This window comes from Natrix helvetica (genome assembly GCF_964273705.1).
Source record: "Natrix helvetica genome assembly, chromosome: 7".
Lineage (NCBI taxonomy): Eukaryota > Metazoa > Chordata > Lepidosauria > Squamata > Natricidae > Natrix > Natrix helvetica.
In genome coordinates, this window is record NC_138558.1 from 42,018,075 (window position 1) to 42,041,665 (window position 23,591).

The 23,591-nt window shown below is 40.1% G+C and overlaps 1 protein-coding gene across 1 annotated transcript in view; it reads left to right on the forward strand.

The window, feature by feature from the left end:
• The window catches only part of MICU3 (mitochondrial calcium uptake family member 3), a 59,067-nt gene that overhangs the window by 10,189 nt on the left and 25,287 nt on the right, over positions 1-23,591 (forward strand). Inside the window, exons 2-7 of the mRNA XM_081960039.1 lie at positions 6,066-6,219; positions 13,977-14,008; positions 14,430-14,508; positions 15,225-15,272; positions 17,410-17,492; positions 21,495-21,566. Coding sequence (XP_081816165.1) covers positions 6,066-6,219; positions 13,977-14,008; positions 14,430-14,508; positions 15,225-15,272; positions 17,410-17,492; positions 21,495-21,566 — 468 coding nt within the window. The remainder of the gene's footprint in view (positions 1-6,065; positions 6,220-13,976; positions 14,009-14,429; positions 14,509-15,224; positions 15,273-17,409; positions 17,493-21,494; positions 21,567-23,591) is intronic.

The following is a 23,591-nucleotide window of genomic DNA, read 5'->3' on the forward strand; positions in this document are numbered from 1 at the left end:
TGTTTATAAACACATGTGAATGCTGAAGGAAAGGAAGTGAGCACTGTGTGTGTAATGTGTGGCCTTTATATGTAATAAAGAAATACATATCCCAAGTGAAGTAACCAAGAAGCTCAGAAGAGTTAACAAGTGTGCCTTTGTTCCAGAAGAAAAGAAAACTGATCACCGTGTACTTCTTCAGAAAAGAAAAAGCATATGGGTAGAAACAAGAGGAGAGTGTGTGCCTGTGTACATGTGCGTGCATGTGTATGTATATTCTCCCAGTAATAAATAGCCAAGCAAGGTTACTTACATCATAAGCATGCATTTATTTGTTATTTCAAAAGAACACTTTGCATACTGCACAAGTATTGGGAAGATGTAAGAACTGGTTTTGACCAACTACAAATTATTGGTGGTCATGCCAAGGATTTCCTGCTTGAGCAGGGGGCTGGACTCTTATTATGTGATCTACATTCTGAATAATGTTGCTTACTCTGAAAAGAATAAGATGAATGTATGCACCAATATCCCAATTATAATTTTGCAATTGCCCTGATAGGGACACATCTTCTCTGATAGGTACTTAAGTACATCTAATTTTGAAGACTACAAACTTCTGAATAAGAAATATATTGACAAATATTTATATTTATGAGGCAATATAATTTTTAAAATGTTACTGACCATTGCTGTATTATCGCAACCATAAACGTACAGACATAATGAAAAATCCTGAGAAAGAATTAGTATGTTATTGGTGCCAGTGCATTATTGCTCAAAATGCTATGTATTGGTGCCTTTTGCCAAAATACTAAAAATATATTTCTTGCTTACCCTTGCTGAAAGGAAAGGAAAAAAAGAAACAGAAGGAAAGCAGCAAAATCAGCTGAAGGAAAAAAACCTCAGAATAGAACTATTCAGCATTTTTATCCTTTTAAGCAAATATATAAATCAATCTTTTGCTTTGTTTTCTAATCTTGAAACTCATTTAGCTATATTGTATGAAGTGTATGAGTTCTCTGTACCACATATTAATGACCCTTGTTTGTGCTTTTATGTAATGTTTGGTTTGTTTCCTAGTTGTCTCTTGGTGCATATCTATAGACTCTTTCAGCATTTTTATATAATTGTGGACAGCTAACACCTCTAATTATTCCCACTGAAATAAATATATAATTTGTTCCATTGCTGGTTTATTTTTTTAAATATAAAATAAGATGATCCAGACAATAGGTGCTACCACAGAGACATCCTGCTTACCTGGTCTTATCCAACTTTATGCCAGGGACAAAATAAATTGATACATGCTTTAACATGAAAACAGAATGCTATGTTTAAAAATTTTCATTAACATATTAATAGTAAGTAGGCATATTTTTCACTGTATTTGAAATCAAACCATGCACAATAATGTTTCATTTATAGAAGTTTAAAGAAAATCTATTTTGCATGAAAATGATCTTGATAATTCCTGATATTTAACTATATAAATCTTTTTTTTCTTCTGAAAGATACTAAAAATAATTTATTGATTATGAAAGGATCGTTGTACTACATTGTGTAAATATGCCTCTCTGGAGTGGTGCCCTTAAATGGCTAATTGCATGAAGAACATCTACTATTCATTGTATTATACTTCTTCAGCTTGGATTAAGACAGCTAAAAATTAAGAAAAAATGTTTCAAATCGAAGTTACAGCCCAATTCAAATGTTCTCTTCAAATGTTCTCAGTGACCTGTGGTCTAGGAACACCTTGAGTAGTATGCTTTAGAAGTCTGTTATCGTAGAGACAGCAGCCAGACTGGGTATGCTCCATCCATTAACCAATCGGACTGAGTCTACACTTATGATGTCATCGGGCCCTTGTGGCTCCTCCCCAGTTTCAGACTCAGTCCAATCTTGACTGGCTGTGAGAATTGATCTCTCCTCCAAATTATTTAATTATATCTTTAATTGGTGAATTTTTCCAAAAAAAAATGTTGTTCCTTTAAATTGGGTCCTTAAATAATCTTTTATTATACAAATTGGAGGGAAATTCGAAACTGATCTTTGGCTGCCTCTCCTCAGCCGTCTGAGTACCAACGGCCACGAGTTCACTCAGGAAGCCTGCCTTGCAATCAGATCAGCGAGCTCACGAGCTACGGCTCCACAGCTGTTTTCCCGAGGTGCTCCTTAATTCTGGGCACTCGGAGGGACGCGCAACCAGCCGTTTCGTGCACAGCGGTTCCAGGCGAGTCTGGTGGCCATTCTGCAAATCGTCTGGCCACACTTAGTATAGGTGGCAGTTGAAGGTAACTCTTCATGTTGAGAGGGTTTCTCTCTCAGTTGTTTTCTTTCCAACCTTCGTCTCGACTCTTCCAACAGTTGTGCAGTTATGTCAGACAGTGTTAGTTCATTTCGAGTTAGGACCTCAAGGGAAGATACAAAATCATAATAACTCTCATCCAGTGTGGACAGAATGATGTAGACTTGATGTAACTCTGAGAAAATAAGTTCCTTTTCATGTAGCTCTTGGAAAACTCCTTTAATAAAGTTTAAATGAGCTAACATATCTCCACCTTTCAGAAGACGTGCCCTAAACAGTTTGCGGGTAAGATGTATATGTGCACCTACAGTGTCACCTACATATATCTTCTTCAAATTCTCCCAACATGTTGCTGCAGAATTCTCCCCACGAATATGAACTAATTGTTGGTCAGTAAGTATTAGACCAATTATACACAATGCACGTTTGTTGCATCGTTGAAACTCTATCTTCTTGGCATCATCCTCGACATTTGGATCCCAAGAAGTCACGTCCAGTGGATTCTGTACAGCATCCCATAATCCCTCACTACGCAGGAGTAGGCTGCACTTCATAGACCAGGAAACATAGTTTGTCCCATCCAACCAGGTTATTAATGATAGACTTGCCATCTTCTCCACGATAGTAACTATCACAAGCGAAACAGCTGTCTGTATATGGTATTCGTATCAACACCAACTCTCCTTTAGCTACGTCTGGTACACTCTGGACCCATAACCAGTGTTAAGTAAGTAAGCTCCCCATTAGGAGAACGAGTGTGCAGAGAAGTGTAATGAGAGTAGTATGGAAGAACACACAAACCAGCATACAAGGACACCGAATAGTATAAAATATAGTAGTTTACTATGTGAAAATATGGAGGTATTCAGAGTTCAATTTACAGTTCAAGTTCAGTCAGTCAGTTATCAATGTTCAATGTTCTCAGTTAAGGAATGATCCTTCAAACACAGTCCAGTATCTAATAGTCAGTTTAGCACACAAAATAGCTAAGAGTAGCAAAAATACAGTATCTCACAATCACCGATCAGCGTCTAACAAACAGAGTTAACAGTCATTTTGGCTCCCTCTTATGGCTGCTTGAGGTAACAGCAACCAATCACATTACAGCAGTACTTAAAGCTACAGTATTACCATCCTGGTTTATATATTGCTAACCCAACTGTTAGCTTACATTCCTAACATACACTTCTGATGTCATCGGGCCCTTGTGGCTTCTCCCCAGTTTCAGATGAAGGAAAATTGTAGATTCAAGTGAGAATTGTGAGCAAAAAGTGAAAGTCCAAAGTCACTATCTGTCCTCCGCACAAGGAATCCCCTCGCGTGACCCATACCAGGGCGGGGCTGGCTGCTGTATCTACCAGAAAATGAGTGTATCAGGTAAGGACCAATGCCCACTTTCTTATTATTGTAGAGGCAGCAGCCAGACTGGAACGTACCAAAGACTGGGCTGTCCACTAGGGTGGGAAATTGTAAAAAAGGTCCGTTAGGGCACAAGCACTTGTTGCAGCACCCTGCATCCAAAGGCCGCGTCAGCCGACGCATACTTGTCCAACTTGTAATGACGTATGAAGACTGGGAGATGCCCATGTGGCCGCCTGGCAGACTTTTTCCAAGGTGGCTTGAGTGGACCAAGCCACAGATGTCGTGGCGCTGCACGTAGAGTGAGCTGTAATGTTTGCAGGGACCTGTATGGATTGAAGTTCGTAAGACAGATTAATACAGGCCCTTATCCAGCGCCCCAGACTAGACAATGAAGCCTTGGTACCCAAAGAGGCCTGGCGAAAAGAGATGAAGAGAGCTTTCGAGTGGTGGAACGAGACACTGCGGTCGATGTAGATCTTGAGGGCACGACGTACGTCAAGAGTGTGCCATTTATGCTCCCTCTCGTGATGGGGAGACGGACAGAAATCAGGTAAGGTCAACTCCTGACCTCAGTGGAAACAGCTATTGACCTTCAGTATGAATGTCGGATCCAGTCTTAAGAAAACGTGGTCTGGATGGAACACGCACAAGTCATGCCTCACTGAAAGAGCAGCCAAATCAGAAATATGTCTGGTTAAAGTTACAGCCACCAAAAACTGCGTTTTAAAGTACAACAGTTTCAAAGAAGTGGATCTCATAGGTTCAAAGGGCATGGAAGTCAAAGCCTCTAGGACACGAAGTAAGTCCCAAGTAGGATATCTACGTATGGCAGGGGGACGCAGGTTGAACACTCCACCGAGAAATCTCCGGATCAAGGGGTGAGAAGGTAGATGTTCGGATGTCAGGCCTTCCAGAACAGAGGCCAGAGCGTCCACTTGTCGGCGTAGCGTGTTAGGGGTAAATACAGCCTGCCCGTATTTATAACTTCAGGGGCACTTCATCTTCCCCCACTCACTAATCTGCTTCCCATTTTTTTCTCCCCTGCACTCCATGGCCCCTGCCATCCTACGTGACTTTTGCTGTCTTCTTGCTCTTGCTGCTGATCAAGTATGCCCAGCCTGGCCCCATATGACACAACTGATGGCCACATGGACCCCTCTTCCCCAGATCAAACATAGTAATATTCTCACGAGATCTGGAGAAGATACCGTTACATAGCCAGAAGCTGCTTTGTGAATAGCCAGGTTGGGCATGCTTTATCAGCAACAGAAGCAAGACAGTAGTTAGCTGAGGTGGTAGAGTGCCGGGCAGCAGAGGCCTTGGAGTGCAGGTTGATGATGGTATTTAGGACTGAGCTTGGGCAGCTGTGGCTTCTTAATTCCTTAGTGTGGCTTTGCGCCATACATTGCTGGGCCAGGCTGGGGCGTCCTAGGGCAGCTACAGCTTCATACCATGCCATACTGCTGGACTGGGTTGTAGCTTCACAGAGGTGCTGTGGCTTCACACCACACTGCTGGATCTGGCTGGGGCTTCCCAAGGTAGCTGTAACTGGTGGGCTGCTGGGCCAGGCTGCAATTTCTGGAGGGGTGCAGCCTGGCCCAGCAGCCCACCAGTGACTTCATGCTGAGCTGTGGCTCAGGGGTTCTTGCAACCTTTATATTCCATGAGTGGATGGAGGAAGAAGAGGTTTAAAATCTAAACTAAAATCTTATTCAAGTTCAATCATAGATTCATGACATTTTGTTTGATATAAATGACTATTCTGTTTTTTAAAAACTACTGAGGGTTAACTTGATATAAAATCACAGCAAGACACAAGGTTTTAATTTCATTTGATGAGGATATGTTTTCATGAAAGTTTTTGAGGTTTGCCGCTAATTACAAAGATATTTTAATCAGATAATCTCCAAAAGTAATAATAGAAACTGGACCCTTACTGACTCTTACCCATTACCTCACCAGTGCTTTTGTCTTCTCCGGGATCTCATTACAGGCTGTATCAGGTGTGATTTTCATTGTGTTTCATAAAAATGTTTGAATCTGAATAATTTGGGCATAGTTTGTTTCAGACCAAGATGAATTCATAACAGCCTTGTCCGATGGAAGTGCTTTCTTTTACAAGCAGCTTTACTAAGTAGTCATTTTATAGTAAAAAAAAAACCAGCATTTACTTTTTCCTCAAGTTTCCTATTTGACTTCTCTAAAAAATGTAACCCATAACATTATCCCAATACCTAACATATTCTTGTTTTTACAATAAAACAGAATAGCTGTGATGATTACCAGATAGGGCTAAAGAAATTAAAATATGAAAAGAGATAAAACATAAAGGAAAAGTTGAAACAATTTATGTTTGAAACACAGTTTTAGTAACAATAATTAAAATAACTAATGACTTTTTAATTTTTTGCTGAAGGTCACAGAAAACAGACCAGGTCATGAAGATTTAGAACTTTATGCAACTTCCCGGGAGCGGCGGTTTCTAACATTTGCCAGTTTAAAATTTGAAGGGCAGCTATATATGACACCATATGATTTCATCCAGTCTGTTTCAAGTGATGAACCAAGACGTAAGTAAGAATTTTTTTAAAAACTACATTATTTTTGCTCCAGTGAACCCTCATAATTAAAGCTTCCTTATTTGATGGAGGAACAGTTCAGATATTCTATATTTTTGCAGTTATGTATTTAATAAGTACATGCTGTGATTGGTGGAATTCATAGGATATGTTGGGATCTGTAAGTTTCTTATCTTGCAAGCTGTGGGGCTTGTACATTAGAAATTCTTAATACACTATGTTGAAAATTAAGATTCCTCTAAGTACAATGATATATCTCAAAGACAATTCAAAAAGCTGATTTCTAAGATATTATATAAAAAGGAAAGGAAGGTAACATTAGATATCTATGGAGATTCTCAGTCATCCAGGTCATAGTTGCACAAAAGTGCTTTTTCAAGTCCAGTTGTCTCTTGAAAAAGCACTCTCGGGCAACACTAGATATATTTTCAAAACGATCACATCTTTTCAGAAATTGCAATGCCTTTCAATAGGAAACATTACCGTTGGCTTACCTGAACGGTTGTTCTCTGGGCGCTGCGGGAGAGTCCAAGCATGGGATAAATTCAGCCTATTCGCCCAAGAACTGAGTTGAATTTTTAACCATGCCTCCTCTCCTCATTGAGGACCAGTTAAAAAACGAAGGCATAGACTATGATGGACATGTTCATGATATTTCCACCAGACGTGTCCATAATCCAATTGCTCCGAGCAACCTGAGATGACAATAGGTAAAAGGGAAATAAACCCCAGGGCGGGGTCGAACTCTCCCGCAGTGCCCAGAGAACGACCGTTCAGGTAAGCCAACAGTCATTCTCCTGTGCGCTGCTTGGAAAATCCAAGCATGGGACATACCCAAGCTAGGTCCCAGGGAGGGTAACTGGATTGTACAGGGTGCACGGAGTGCTACAACCCTTTGCAATACCCTCCTTTCAAAAGATGCCTTGGCTGCAGCGTAGGAGTCAATGCAATAATGTCTAATGAACAGCGTTGGGGACGACCAGGTAGCTGCCTGCAGATCTCTTCCACAGGAGCTTGCATCACCCAAGTGGCTGTGGTGGTGACGCTCCGTGTAGAATGAGTTGTGAATCTCCGTGGTACCACCTTACCCTGGCGCTGGTAGCTTAATACAAGCCCTCAACTACCGACTGATGGTGGATGGTGAAACCTTGTGTCCCATGGAACCTGGTTGAAAAGAGATGAAGAGCGAGTCGCTCTGGCGAAATTCCTCCGTCCTCTTGATGTAGCAGCGAACCGTTCTCCGAATGTCCAGCTTGTGCGAGGTTCGTTCCTTGGGATGCTGAGGACAAGGACAGAAGTTGGGGAGTACCACCTCCTGAGCTCTATGAAACAGAGAGTTAATTTTTGGCAGAAAGCCGGATCTAGCCAAAGTGTAACCCAGTTTACATGAAAAATGCACAAGTCCTCTCGAATTGAGAGAGCTGCCAACTCTGATACTCTCCTGGCTGATGTAATTGCTATGAGAAAGGCCATCTTCAGAATCAATGTCGAAGGCCAATGGAACGTATGGGCTCAAATAGTGTCTTGGTCAGGGCTCGTAGAACAAGCAGAAGGTCCCAGGTGGGGAACCTGTGGACCGTGGGTGGGCATAAATTGGATGCCCCTTTGAGGAAGCTTCTCACCTGAGGGTGCTGCCCTAAGAACACAGCCTGATGTCTAGCTAGGATGGTCGAGAGAGCCGCCACTTATCAGCAAAGGGTGTTGGGGGACAGCCCTTTATCCAACCCCTCTTGCAAGAAGTCCAGTAGTTGTGGGATGGATGCCAAAGCGGGCACAATGTCAAGAGTGCTACACCAGGTAGCAAAAGCGCCCCAAGTAGCGTCATAGATCTGAGTCGTAGATGGACTTCGGGATGCCTGGATGGTACGAATGACCTTGTCTGAAAGATTGTCTTTCCTCAGGAGGTCCCCCTCAAGTGCCAGGAGGCCAACTGGAGCCAGCTGGAATCTGGATGCACTATGGCCCCCTGGCTGAGGGAGAGCAACTCCTGAAGTATTCTCCACAGTTTGCGAATGGAGAGATTGACAAGGTCCGCGTACCAGGATCTCCTGGGCCAGTGAGGCGCTACTAGGAGAACTTTCGCCTCCTCTGATATCTTCCGAACCAGCTATGGAATGAGACGCAGCGTCAGGAAGGCGTATAGAAGGCCCCTGGGCCAGTGGCAGCAGAGAGCGTCTGTTCCCTCCGCTTGTGGCGTGGCATATATCGAGAAGAACCTCGGGAGTTGAGAGTTGGGTGGACTGGCAAACAGATCGACCACCGGTAGACCGAACTTGATGGTCAGTTGGTGAAAAGTTAACGGATGAAGGCACCATTCTGAGTTGTCGATGGTCGTCCGGCTCAGCCAGTCTGCTCTCAGATTGTCCACTCCTGAGATGTGGTCCACACGCAATGAGGCCAGATGACGTTCTGCCCACCTCCCTAGAGCTTCCGCTTCCGCCATCAGGGACTTGGACTTGGGGCCCTCCTGGCGGTTGATGTGGGCCTTTGTTGCTATATTGTCTGTGAGCACTAGGACATGGCAACTCACAATGTTTTTCCGAAAGTGGCGTAAGGCCAGCCTGGCTGCCCTTAACTCTAGCCAGTTTATATTGTGTGCTGCCTCGTTTTGTGACCACTTGCCTTGAGTCACTTGTTCTTGAAAGTGGGCGCCCCATCCCTGGAGACTCGCATCTGTTGTAACCACCAGATGGCTCGGCTCCTGGAAGAGGTATCCTTTCATCACCGCACTGGACTCCCACCATTGTAGAGACTGTTTTACCTTTGGCGGAAGTCTGACCTGTCTGGCAGAGTTGCTGGTTTTTGCCCGCTGAATGGGCAGGAGGAACCATTTTAGTTCCCTCGGGTGAAGTCGTGCCCAGGGAACTATGTTTATGCATGATATTATGAGCCCCAGAAGTTGTGACAGGGACACAATGGACGCAAACTGGTTTACTCTCGCCTCCTGTCCACAGGTGATGATATTGCGCCTGCGGTTCAGTGATAGGAACACTCGGCAACAAACTGAGTCTATGAGAGCCCCGAAATGCAAGATGCGGATCGAAGATGTCAGCTGGCTCTTTTCTCAGTTCACCGAGAACCCGTGCTTCTGCAAGGTGGTGATGGTGGCTCGAACATCTCTGAGAGCTTGGTCGGTGGACGCTGACTGAATCAAGATGTCATCTAGGTAACAAAGAAGACGTATTGGGTGCGAGCGCAGATGGGCCGCTATGACCGCCAGTATCTTTGTGAAAGTCCTTGGTGCCGATGATAGCCCGAACAGCAGAGCTCTGTACTGGTAATGCCTGCCATCATAGTGGAACCCGAGGAACATCGTGTGGGACCTGCGGATTGGGATATGCAGGTACGCCTCCTTCAGGTCGATGGAAGTCAATCTGTCCCCTCGCCTGATGCAACCTAAAATGGTTTGTAAGGATTGCATCTTGAAACACTTGTAGGCCAGATGTCGATTTAGGTTTTTGAGGTCCAAGATGGCCCTCCATACACACACACACAGAGCTTTTGAAGACAAGGAAAAGGATGGAGTAAAACCCTTTTTTCTCTTGCTCTACGGGAATTGGTTCTATAGTGTTTATCTATAGGAGATGCAAGATCTCCGGCTGCATGCAATGTCTTTTGGGAGGGGAGGAGGTAACTGGGCAGCAGACAAAGGTCTGCGGGGGAAGGGAGAGGAACTACAGGGTAGGGCCCTGCTGATCGTGTTGAGGACCCAAGCGTCCATTGTGATCAACTCCCATTGAGCAGCATATAGTTGGAGACGGCCGCCTAAGGGAGGATCCCGTTGGTGGTCACTTTGTCCTGCTGTAGGAGAGGTTGTTGGAACCGCCATGAAAAGGGCGTTGAAAGGATTGTTGTTGTCGCACCTTGTCCTTGAAAGATGACCTATCTTGGCCACGGTCACTGCCCTGGGGGTAGGATCTCTGGTAGGAGGGACCCTCACCCGAGGAGTCATTCCCCCAAAAGGATTGTTTCCGAAAGGAGTAGTTAGGTTTTCTATCTGCTTTCCTAGCAGTAGACGGAAGAACCTTCCATTTGTCATTGTTTTCGATCAAGAACTTATCCAGTGTCTCTCCAAACAACTGGCTGCACTTGAAAGGGGCGGACGCAAGCTTCTACTTTGACTTCACATATGCCTGCCAGTGGCGAAGCCACAACAGATGGCGTGAAGTAACATTGGAGGCCAGTGCCCGGGAGGCAAATTTGGCAGCATTGAGGGAAGCATCAGCTGAATATTCAACAGCTGCTATGATTTTGTTAAGGTCATGCTTCCACCTGGATCCTTCTGAGGGAGGATTCGATCTCAACTGCCTCAGCCAAAGCAGCGAGGCCAAGTAAAGAATGAAGCTGACGTGGAAGCTTTGACAGACAAGGCAGCCGCATGGTGCGTCTTGTGACAGGCTTTCACTGCCCTCTTGTCCTCGGCCTTGAGGAGGTCAGCAGACAGGACAGAGTTGGAAGTGAGTGATATCTACCTGTGGAAGCTTCAGTATATTCTCCAAATTGTTCTCAACTGAATAGAGATGTTTATCAGCTCCACTAGGGTTGGATAGTGAACCTGGTAGGGCCCACTGCTGCTGAATCACGTTCACAAACAGCTCTGGCACCGGAACCGGGTCCTGTGCAAGAGCGTTCTCTTTAAATAGCCCTTCCTTGGGATCCTGGGTCCAGAGGGTTCAGCCGTACCCTGGCTGGGAGTGCCTTCTTGGGTAGAGGCCTTCGTCTTGTGCAAAATTGCCTTAAAGAGAGAAGGCCTGAACAACCCAGTGAAGGCAGGTTTATCCAGCATGGGAGTTTCATCCTCTGAAAGCTCCTGTTCTCCTATGTTGTCCTCCTCTAATATGGATTCCTCCATGGCAATGGAAGTGCCAGGGGAAGAAGGTCTCTGCTCCTGCCTACTCTGAGTAGGTTTGAGACTAGGTTTGGCAGTGGAATTTTTTGAAGCCTAAAGCTTCTTAGAGAGGCCAGAAGAAATGCCTCACTCAATAGCGTTCTCGATCACCCTCTGCATTTCGATGGACAGATTTGGTCCTTGGTCTTTCAGCAGGCTGGGGCCTGATTGACCTTCCCCTGCCTGTGAGACCCGAGGGCTCAGGGTCCTCCTCAGTCATGTCAGCCTCAAAGGGACAAAATTCCTCTTGCATAGAGGAAGATTCTGGGTAGCCCAGAGAGGCTGCAGGGGAGGAAGCCTGGGATCCTTTCTCAATTAATGAAAGGAAAATGGCCCTTTCCGGTGAAGGCTGGGAGGGATGATCCTGCCTTTGGGGTAAGGGGCTTGGATCCCGAGAGGGCTGCCTAGATGATAAGGATAATCTCCTGGCCCTCTCAAAGGTCTTTTCTAGGGCTTTATGCCTGCGGACCTCAGCTTTAGATAGAGCTTTGCCACCCCAGGGGTTAAGAATCCCTTTCCCCTTGGTGCCTTTCCTGCCTTCCACCTTTTCAGGGGGATCTGGCCTACTATGTTTGGGCAAGGGGACTGGATGTTCCTCTAGCACCCTCTTGTCTCTGTCAGCCATGGCGTTATTCTGCTGGAACAAATCTGATGTGGATGGCCCTTCAGGGAGACTCTGTAGGCAGCAGGCAGACACCGGCGCTAAGCAGGAAGCAGTGGTGCGCTCCGCAGATCTGTCCGTGGGACAGGAGTATGACTGGATGACCAAAACTCTCCTAGGCCGCCAGATGAGTGTTCTCTGACAGAGGAGGCCTTGCCGGAGCCCTGAACAAAGACCAATAACTCCCTTGCGGCGATCTGCAAGCTGGGAGGAAAGTGTGGCAAGTCTAAATGGCCTGGAGCGAAAAGCGCATGGAAAATGCTTTTAAAATGTCCACCGTGCTTCTCGTACGCTCAGGGAGCTGTCAGGCATAAACCAGAGCCTCCGACAAAGACTCCAGCAGCCGCGACAAGATGAGAGACAGCTGGGGGAAAAGGAAGCCTCCTACCTCCCCCCACATTTGCCAGCAGCCGCTAGACAAATGCCCCGATGAGCGCAAGCTCCGTCAGCGATGGGCGCTGGAATCCCAACCCTCACCAGCAATTTCAAACTGAAGCAAAGGTGAAGAAATTCCCTGGACCTAACTATAAACAAAATACAAAAATAAGAAAGGTCCTATGTTAGCTAATGGAGAGTCCCAGTCTATTCGCACAAGTACTGAGGATCTCCCCAATAACGTGTCTGAATTGGGCTGGACTGAGTTTTTGGACTGGTCCTCAATGAGAAGAGGAGGCGTGGTTAAAAATTCAACTCAGTCCTTGCGCAAATAGGCTGAATTTAACCCATGCTTGGACTCTCCAAGCAGCGCACAGGAGAACAAATATAGCTCTGGAGTGTTGTAGATTCAGTCAGCAGCACAAGCTTGGGGATTGATGCAGCTGACTGCAGATAGGTATTACATTTGTGTTCACATGTAATTTAAATCTATTTAGAAATAGAATCAATAGTGTTCCATTGCTCTAATAAAGACAATTGCGGCAAGTTAAAAATTCCGAATGTTTATTAACATAAACTCTGAACAAGACCAACTTGGTCATTTTTCTACATAGATAAAGAAAGAGAATAAAGTCAAGAATAAATAGGTTTAAAGTCTACTGTATCTTGATCTGGGAGCCAAAATATCTGAAAAACGGCCTTTTGTGTATATTTTCTTGTATCACTGTTGAAATTAGGGAAGCAGTAATAGCAGCAAAATGAACAGGAAGTGAAGAGCAGCAGTCTAAATCCAAGACTGCAATGATTAGTTGAAATTACAGGTAGCCCTTATTTAGCAACCACCGTCTAGTAACCATTCACAGTCACGGCAGTAATGAAAAAGTAACTTTGTGACAAATCCTGACATAGAGTCATGGTTTCATTTAGTGACTGCTTCTCCCCATAATGACCATGTTATCAGCCCCAATTGTAGTTGCTGAATGAAGGCTACTTTCCGAGCTTAGGACTATATATATTGGCCATTCATCTTGTTTTAGGGTAACTCTGAAATATGCATTTTGTGTAAGGGTGCACTGAAAGCTAAAATCTTTTAGTTTTAGATTATATAGCTAGCATTTTTAATTATAAATATTTAATTCTAAATACAACTTTAAGAAAAAGTAAAGTATTTTCTATAATACATACGTATGTATTTCATCCCAATATTCTACAAGCACTCCAACAAAATTAGTTGTCCATTCAATATCATTTTCCTCTTTTTTCTCTCTTTTGTTTTCCTAGCTCGTCCATTTCAATTAATTTAGTTTATGTCAGCTACTAATCCCATTTTGTTGCAGCAGCTCTATTTTTGATATGGTTACTTTTTAAATGGATTTATATTTTGTAAGATTTTTTTTATAAACAGCGTATTATTAATTATTCAGATTTATTTTGAAAGTATTAGGTTGAATATTATCATTAATAGTTAATCTATCAGGCAAATACAGACTGCCAGGGAATGTCATGGCTATTACCTAGACTGGAAGGTCAAAAAGCACCTTGGAATAAAACAATAGCAAACTAATTCGTCATTACTGTGAAAAAAATTGCATGGACATTTTTCCTTCCCAAATTTTACTATTTTTGAATTACATCTTAGTTTTAATATTAATTCACCATACATGATAGTCCCATATCAATAAGATCATAATAATGAACAGTTTTAAAATGTGTTTCTAATTTCCTAATGTGACAAGAGATAGGATGAACATTGATTATGCAAGCCATATATAATAGCATGTTTTTAAATACTTGTTTAAGTAATTGGTTTTGTATTTGTTTTAGAGACAAAACAGTGGAAGACACTATCAAAACAGGTATGTTACAATTCTTATCCAAATTACATTTTATACATTGACTCAAGCAGTAGTAGCATTAGGCAAATTGTTCATTCTCAATTTCATGTATGGAAATAATAATAATGGTCTACGAGTATGCAAGGTCTTATTTATTTAATATTATTTTTTTATGCTACCCATCTCCCCTGTAAAGTAACTCTTGGTGTCTTACTTTGTATATTTTATAATTTAATCTGCATTTTTATTAGAAAAACACTTTTCAAGTGTTTTTCAAGAATGTTTTCAACCTAAACATTCAAATTCCATGGGATCTGAACTTTTCTGTGACTGTACAATGATGGGTTGTCTAGAAATATGTTAGTGGGTATAGCTTTGCAAATGCACTGAGTGTTTATTATGAAGACAATGTCATCATCTCTTTTAAAAAACTAATTTGCAGGAATTGAATCAGATACTTATTGAAACTCCACCAGTTTGGAAAGGATCATCAAAGCTCTTCAGGAATCTCCAAGAAAGGGGTACTGAAGAATATTTGCTTTGTAGAATATTTGCTTTCTTTTTGCTTTCTTTTTACTATGAAATCATTTTGATTCTCGACTAGAGATTATAGTGTACCAGTACTGCTAGTAGTATGCTGTTAATTTGAATTTAATATAAAATTCATATGTCCATCTGTATCTTTTTTGAAAGAAAATGCAGTCAAAAATATTTGAGTTTGCTTTGGCATTTTGTTTTTTCAGCATCAATATGGGCAATATTTAAAAATTGTACATATGGTTAGTTGCTGACAACTGCAATTCAGACCAGATTTCCGATTGTGTGTTGCTACAGCAATAGGTCAAGGCACCCACATGACTGGACCCAATTTTTTTAACCCTTTTTGTGCTCGCCATCACTATGGTCACTAAGCAAACACCATGTTTGTAAGGACACACACAGTCATTTAAACTGGCAAACACCATCTCAAATCATAGTCAAGATGACCAAGGATACTGCAATCAATCATACAGAGGAGCCAATTCCCAAGTTCCCAAAATGCACTCGCATGACAGGGTGATGGTTACTGGGCTTTAACTAGTTGTGAGAATAAAATTAGAGGAATCTTGTTAGCCCCCATTAATTCCTTGAAGCAAACATAGAATGATGTGCAAATAAATAATTTTACTATAACTTCAATCATGATTTGCTAATATTTAATTAAAAATGTTGCTAATTTATTGATTTGCTTTTTCAGGTATAATTTCTTACACGGAATATCTCTTTTTACTATGTATCTTAACAAGTAAGCATTCAGAGTAAAATGTATTTTCCATAGATGCATGTATGAATGGGTGTGATGTTAATGTTGTATGTGTTAGTAAATAATTTGTAAGTAATTTGTTTTTGCAGTCTCCTAGCAAAATGTTACTAAAAATAATTGAAGGTACAAGTACAATTTCTTTAGATAATGTAGGATAATAGCTTAGCAGCTGTTCTGATAAAGTTATATCCTTTATTCTGCTGAAAAACACTGGCATAGCAATTACTATAGTGGAAATGTTGAAAACTCCCTATTATTGATAAACAAACAGTAACAAATAAAATTTAACTTTTACTTCTCAGTTTTAAATTGCTGGCCCTGATACTTGTGAAACAATTACCTGATCATACTTAGAAAGTATGTATGGGATTGTTTGGTTTAAAATTTTCCTTACTCAAAAGACTATATGGAAAATCAATTTACTCCCCAGTTCTTGGATAAAATCATCAACATCTCAGAATGGAAAGGAACTTCTCTCTTAATTCCCAGCTTCTGGTGTCTTGTGGTAAGGCAACAACCCAAAACTTATTTAAATAGCTAACTAGCTGTGCAGCACAGTTAGTACTTAGAAAAGCTGGCTTTATAGTATTAATTTTTCCTTTACTTTGACAGCAACCTCAGGGTGAATAAAATCTGTAAAGTATTATCTTGAAAAGAAATCAGAAGACTGATAGAGATTGGGAACAGAAGCAACATAAACATGATACTAATTGGCAATGGGGACAGCAAACGTCATACTAATACTGTACAGTTTTTTGCCAACTCAAAAAAGTGACCTCTTTAACTCAACAGTGGAACTTTATTAAATGTAAAGTGGTTTAGCATTTTTCCATATGCGAGGCTTATGCTATACCTAAACCTTTGCTGTAACTATGTAGCCCGCATCTAAAATGATATTTCATGGACTCTATACATTCTGGCATTCATATCATTGTAATGTTTCATAAAAGGCATGGAATATCAGTACATTTTGAATATTGAACACTGCCACAAATTTAATTCTCTTTTGAAGAAAGACAAGGCTCTTGTAACATAGAAACAAAGGAGAAATGAGTAATTGGAGGTTGATAATAACATTTGGAGGACCAGAAATATGGGGGGGAAAGCATTCTGCTGGTATAATAATACATATATGGAAAGGGTATTAGCGTTCTGCTGTCATTTAAAGTGGATCAAGTTCTGTACAGTGTGTTTGACCAAACAGGACCAAATTGTGTGTAATAATAACGATTTTATAGTTGAAATACTGCACATTCCTGTAAAAAGGCAAAATGGGGCTGGCAGATTGATTTTACCTGATATGAACCCTTTCTCACTTCAATACACAGGTCAGCATTTTTCATACAGCTGAAAATACATTTAGTAACAGGTTTGCTGAAAAAGTGGTGTGGAGAAAAGTTAAGTATAGGTACAGAAATAGCACCCTTTTTGCTAGTAAGTACCGTATTTTTGGAGTATAAGACGCACCAAAGCATAAGATGCACCAAGGTTTTTGAAGAGGCAAATTTTTTAAAAAAATGTTTTTGCACTCTGCAGACCTCCCAAAAACAACCTGTTTTTCGCAAAAATGGCCCCATTTTTTTTTCCAAAAAAAGTCATGAAATAGCCTTTTAGGGGGTTTGCAGAGTGCTCCTGGGGGGCAAAAAATGCGCAAAAAACAGCCCGTTTTTCACAAAAATGAGCCCATTTTTTGTCAAAAAAATTGCATGCATGGCCTTTAGGAGGCTTATAGTGTACTCCTCGGGGCTGGGGGGGGCAAAATTCAAAAACTGGCCTGTTTTTTACTCATTTCTGCCTTCCCCAGCCCCCAGAAGCTCACTGAAAGCCTTCTACAGGCTCTACACAGCCATTTTGGTGAAGGACGGGGTTTCTGGAGGCAAACAATGCTATATTTAGTGTATAAGATGCACCCAGATTTTCAGCCTCTTTTTTGAGGGAAAAAGGTGTGTCTTATACTCCAAAAAATACAGTAAGTCACCCCATTTTCCCTTAGGATTTGGGGAATGTTGCATTCATATATGAATATCTGCCAGTGTAGCGTACAACTTTGCCTTTAGTTTCAGTAAAATTCTTAAAATATTTCTTTTCTCTTAACATCTTTTTTTATCATTCTTGACAGAACCGCATGCTGGTTTTAGAATAGCATTCAACATGTTTGATACAGATGGAAATGAAATGGTGGACAAAAAAGAGTTCTTGGTGGTAGGTATGCTACATGTTACTTTTTAAATTTGTTACTTTCTTTTTTCAAATGTTTTTAATATGTCTTTTAAATTTTAAAAATCTTTTCAAAGGCGAAATTATTTTTGATAAATAAATGTTACTTAAATTCAAATCCTAAAGGAAAAAAGATCTCCCACTTAATATCTACCTTAACAAATTATTCTCCCATATATGATGATGATGTTGATGATGTTACGGTCAGTCGTATCTTGGCGATTCTGACATTTTGGGGCACTTGTTTCAGAGTTCCTTGGATAATGGCATAAAAGCCCTCTATTTCGAGCTCTGTTGCAGCAATCATTTGGGTATAGATTTGGACACTGTGATTCTGAGGGCTTGATGTAAATTCTGATGGTCATAATTTGGTCACTGATGGTTGAGAAGGTTTCCACTGCTCCAGCAAATTTCTTGCTTACAATAGATGCCACTTCATTTGTTTTCCTCTTATCATGTCCTGAATAATAGATAGTGAAATCCTCAAACTGGAAAAAGCTATTATATGACCAGTATAGCTTCAAGGTGGTCAATTTCCAACCTGATCATCTCTTATTTGACAATATCTTATTTACCCACTCATTCCTCTGAGATTCCATGTGATTACCTGATGTATCTCTATAAAGCGCATTCTTTTCCGCCAATAGCTGCCTCAGCAACTGGAATTCCTGTTATCCTAACGTTAGGCATCCTATTTGATATATTTAAAAAAATTTCTGTGGAGTTTTCTATGGTGAGTTTTTTGTGGAGTAGGTGGCCAGCTCTTTCTTCAAGCCTGTAACTCACTTTTTGATAGCTGCCCAAGGACAGCAACTGCTGCAGTCCTTGTTAACTTGGGCGACAGCTTTTTCTTTTTGTTGACTCATCATGGTTAGTGGGTTTGTGGTTACTCTTAATCTGAGTCCTTCATTGAGACCTGTCTGGCTTGGGTGACCGTTCTGGTATACCTCCTGGTCGTATACCTCTAGCACAGCTGCCAGCATTACAGAACACACAAGCCCCTCTCCCAAAGGGGAATTCCACATGGAGGGGCTTCATGATAAAACGTGATTACTTAAGAAACATCCAGGGTGGTTGTTTAATACCCCTATGTGATTGTGAAGCCTAAATGGAAGAAAAGATATGGGAGAAGAGGAAGGTGAATTGAAGAAGAAAGTTGAGAAAGTAAGTAAAATAAGGGAGATAGGAGGAGCTTGTAGAGCTTTTAATGCATATCACTCTTCCTTCTTCATGCATTTTTCAAAGGTCAGTGAAATTTCATAAGTATCAATTCATACATTTCCCTTATTTCACAGGGTTTTTTTTTTATTGTCTTTAGAAGCCATCAGTTTGAAAGCACCCAGAGTGGTATGGTAAGAAAGTAGGGGATAAAAATACAAATGTCCTCTCCAGTTAATAGACTGAGTAACTGGAATAAGTCTGGGGCTGAACTGGCATTTTGAAGGTATGAAATGATAGATATCTGATTTGCAAATATGAAGCACAGGCATTTTGTAAATCACTACTGAGAAGGAGGAAGATTATGATGCAATTTCATCTAAATAAGAATGTTTGCGGTTCACATTTAAAAGAGCCTGGATGTGAAAGGAGTGTAAATTGTGACCAACATTATAGAACAGGGGCTTTAAAAAAAAACTCCCACATAAATATTTAATATAAACCTAAGACTTTTCCAGTACCTGCTATTTTGCCTTTGACTATAAGATGTAAAAGATCTTGAAAGGAAACTCTTGAGTGAGCTTTTATGTAAAGGAAACCAATAAAACCAAGTCTACAGTATTACTCTTTATGTTGATATTTATTAAGTCTCATTGCATAAAGAATGTGAAACATGATAATGTAGGGTTTATAACACCCAGAAGGTTTTGTATACAGCAAAACATTAAAAATTATCTAAATTAAGTCATCAAATGCTTAACAGATTTTTGTCTTTTAAAAAAACTGTTTGTTTATGTCATAGGTTTGAGGTCAGAGAACAGAGGGATTTTGTTCCCTTGATACAAGAGATGTTGTTTTGTCCTTCAGCTTTCAACAGTCAATCCCATTATTTTGTTTTAGACAATGAATGTTCCTATGAAAAGTGCTCCTAGATTAATTCATGTTCACTGCTGAATTCTTTGGTATCCTGTAGCACTTCTTCTACATAAAAGGTTCATTTCCAGAAGATCAAATGAGCTTTACTGATGAATGCAACAAGATCTTCTTCCCTGTATCTGGTGTAAGGAAAATCAAAGCATGGAAGATTTTTTTTTAAAAAAAGGTCTTTTTGCCTTTTCAATTACCAACACTCTTTTTACCTTTTTTAAAAACTAACCTTACAGTTTAGTCCAATGGGAGCTGTTTCAAATGTTCAAAGAACATATGGTGTAATCTCTTGGGTCAATGGTACAGAGTGCAGGTGGCAGATTACACGATGAAGGTTTCTACATTTAAGAATGTTCTTTCCTTGGAAAGCTAATATGCCAGATGAAAGAAGTGAGGCTAGAACCATTCTTATTTAATAAATAACTTTCTATATTTGGAAATTTTCATGAGAAAATAAATAGAATATGAAGCTTCACCTTCTATTCTGAAGTGGTACATTTTCAGTAGAACTGTTATGCTTTTAATGAATATCAATATTGGTTCAGAGACTTGGATATTTCTAAAAACACAGTGCATTTGCTAGTTATAAAGTTATCATTAAGTTATTGGGTCACATAGAAATATTTCAGAAATGAATGTACGGTGATAAATGTTAACATCATGGTTTTATGTGTTGATCCCCATTTCAACATGTGAGTCCTAGTTTTATATTTATTTGATACTTAATTCCCAAGTTTAAAAATAAATATATATATGATCAAAAACACAATTTCTTGCCTTACATTCTCCAGTACACACAAACAAAAAGCAACATTTTTTTCTCGTTTGCACATGTACACATACTGATGTTGTTATTGGGTTTTTATTTTGCTTTTTCTGTTTTATTTTTAATTTTTATATTTATTGTTAGATTTGCTTGCTGTAAGTGAAACAGAAAAAAATGATAAAAATCTAAACACTAGCAAAGCAATGAAAACAATAAAAAATAGCAATAAAATACAATAATGTGAATTAAAAGATGAGCGGAGGGGAAGCAGGAAGCACAAGGAGGTGGTCGTGTCAGCTAATTAATCCAGTAGCCACCTCCAGTGTGGTAATGAGACCCCAGGCCAACCAGCAAAGCCTGGTCTTTAGACCCTTGGAGAAGGTAGGGACAAACCTTACCCCAGGGGGCAGGATGTTCCAGAGGGTTGGCGCATAGCAGAGAAGGCTCTTTTGGATCCTGCCTACCAAGGTTCCTTGACTGATGGGTTACACAGCAAGCTCCACTTCCAGCATGGGTAGGGGCAATTGTTTATTGTTGCTTATTTTGCATTTTTATTCACTTTTGTGAGATGAGAGGCCTTACAATTCAGAGAAAATCAATTAATAAAAGAATTGGGCGGAGGAAGTTAAGGCTACAACATACCACCTGATAGACTTCATATTATCTTTGGCCCAAGGTTTTTGTACCTTTGGCATAATATTAAATGTAGCACGTCAATGAGGTATGTGTATAAGATTTTGATCAAGTTAATTGAATCAGATGCAAACTTACAGAGTTGGTTCCTGCTACTAATAAAAAAGATTCAGATGACAGTTCTTGGAGGAAACTCTCAACATCTACAGTATTTGTTTGCATAGGACCTATGGGACTGTCAAACTTCATTTATTAATAAATTGAGATTTCAATGTGCTGTTTAACATAATACTGCATTTGCTTTTATCTATGGGAGAATAGCAGTTAAAAACTATTTAAAATGATTATATTAAAAATAAATATCAGTGATATTACTTATATTATTCAGCTGAAGCTAAGGCTCTCTTTTCCTACATCGTATCCCAAAGTATTATAACTAAGATATTGTCCATAAACATTGTTAAAATAAATAACCATAGATTATACAATTTATTTTTTTTCAGCTGCAAGACATATTTAGAAAGAAAAATGAGAAGAAAGAAAGAAAAGGAAATGAAGAAAAGCGTGCAATGCTGGTAAGGATTTTAAACGAATAAGTTTTTCATAATTCTTTGAATGTTGTTCTTAGTAGGATAAGAATAGTACAATAACAGTAATAACTGCAGTTGCACATATTCTTTTCTGATGAACATGAGCTTTTATCATAGTTCAAACTTTAACTGAAACAGAAATTGTAGAAGCACAAAATCTGATTTAAAAGCAAGCAAATATATCTTCAGATTGAGGGAATAAACCATTGTTTTTCTACAGCATTGTAAGCTGCAAGTATAATCGCACCTGATTTTGATTAGGGAAAATAAGTTTAGTAATTTTTAGCATTGCCTTTCAATCTTTTTTTAAAGGGAATATGGTTTTGACATGAAAAATAATTTATTGGACAGTTAAAACTATTACAGCTGAACTCAAATTTACTTTATCTATTATAGATGCAATGTTTTTCACATGACTACCATACTGAGGATTTTTCTAAACTGAAGTAAAATACTTCTGCAATTACTTTAATATTTGGTATACCATTTTTTTTATTTAAAAAACCATTTAAAATGTTTCCATCATCAGTAATAACCATCCTTGCTAAAATGTCTCTGTTACGTATCTAATATACTTCATTTGTATACCTAACATGGATAATTATCTTAATTAAAACACCTTATATGTACCGTCCAAAGGCCTTGAGTTTTATTTAAAAGTAATTAATAACTCAAAAGTAAATGAGAGCCTATTGCAAATGTTACATGGGATATTTTAAATATATAGATGAATAGCATGAAGGGCACCTAAGCCTCTGGAGGTTTTTGCTGGTAACAGAGATAGACACACACACACTAAAGTAACAGACATAATCAGATGTTTGTAAATAGATCATTTGTACCAATGAAGAGCTCTTTAAATAAGATTATTTCAGATGTTAGAAAGAACCTTGCAATTTCTTCTTTCATCTCCTCCAGCAGCTTTATTCCTTTCTTTGGAAGAGCCAGAACCAACCAAAAAGAAGAAGATTCTAACACTTTGTATGAACAATTGTAACTTCCTAAAAAAAAATTGTATGTATTTTGATAGGGATATAACTCTCTTTATTAGTCTTACATTTACAATACAATACAATACAATACAATACAATAGTAGAGTTGGAAGGGACCTTGGAGGTCTTCTAGTCCAACCCCCTGCCTAGGCAGGAAACCCTATACCGTTTCAGACAAATAGCTATCCAACATCTTCTTAAAGACTTCCAGTGTTGGGGCATTCACAACTTCTGGAGGCAAGCTGTTCCACTGATTAATTGTTCTCACTGTCAGGAAATTTCTCCTCAGTTCTAAGTTGCTTCTCTCCTTGATTAGTTTCCACCCATTGCTTCTTGTTCTACCCTCAGGTGCTTTGGAGAATAGTTTGACTCCCTCTTCTTTGTGGCAACCTCTGAGATATTGGAATAATGCTATCATGTCTGCCCTAGTCCTTCTTTCTCTTAAGCTAAACATACCCAGTTCCTGCAACCGTTCTTCATATGTTTTAGTCTCCAGTCCCCTAATCATCTTTGTTGCTCTTCTCTGCACTCTTTCTAGAGTCTCCACATCTTTTTTACATCGTGGCGACCAGAACTGAATGCAGTATTCCAAGTGTGGCCTTACCAAGGCATTATAAAGTGGTATTAACACTTCACGTGATCTTGATTCTATCCCTCTGTTGATGCAGCCTAGAACTGTGTTGGCTTTTTTCGCAGCTGCTGCACACTGCTGGCTCATATTTAAATGGTTGTCCACTAGGACTCCAAGATCCCTTTCACAGTTACTACTACTGAGTAAGGTATCACCTATACTGTACCTGTGCATTCCGTTTTTGTTGCCTAAATGTAGAACCTTACTCTTTTCACCATTGAATTTCATTTTATTAGATAGTGCCCAATGTTCAAGTTTGTCAAGATCCTTCTGTATCTTAAGCCTATCTTCTGGAGTGTTGGCTATTCCTGCCAGCTTGGTATCATCTGCAAATTTGATGAGTTCCCCATTTATTCCCTCATCCAAATCATTGATGAAGATGTTGAA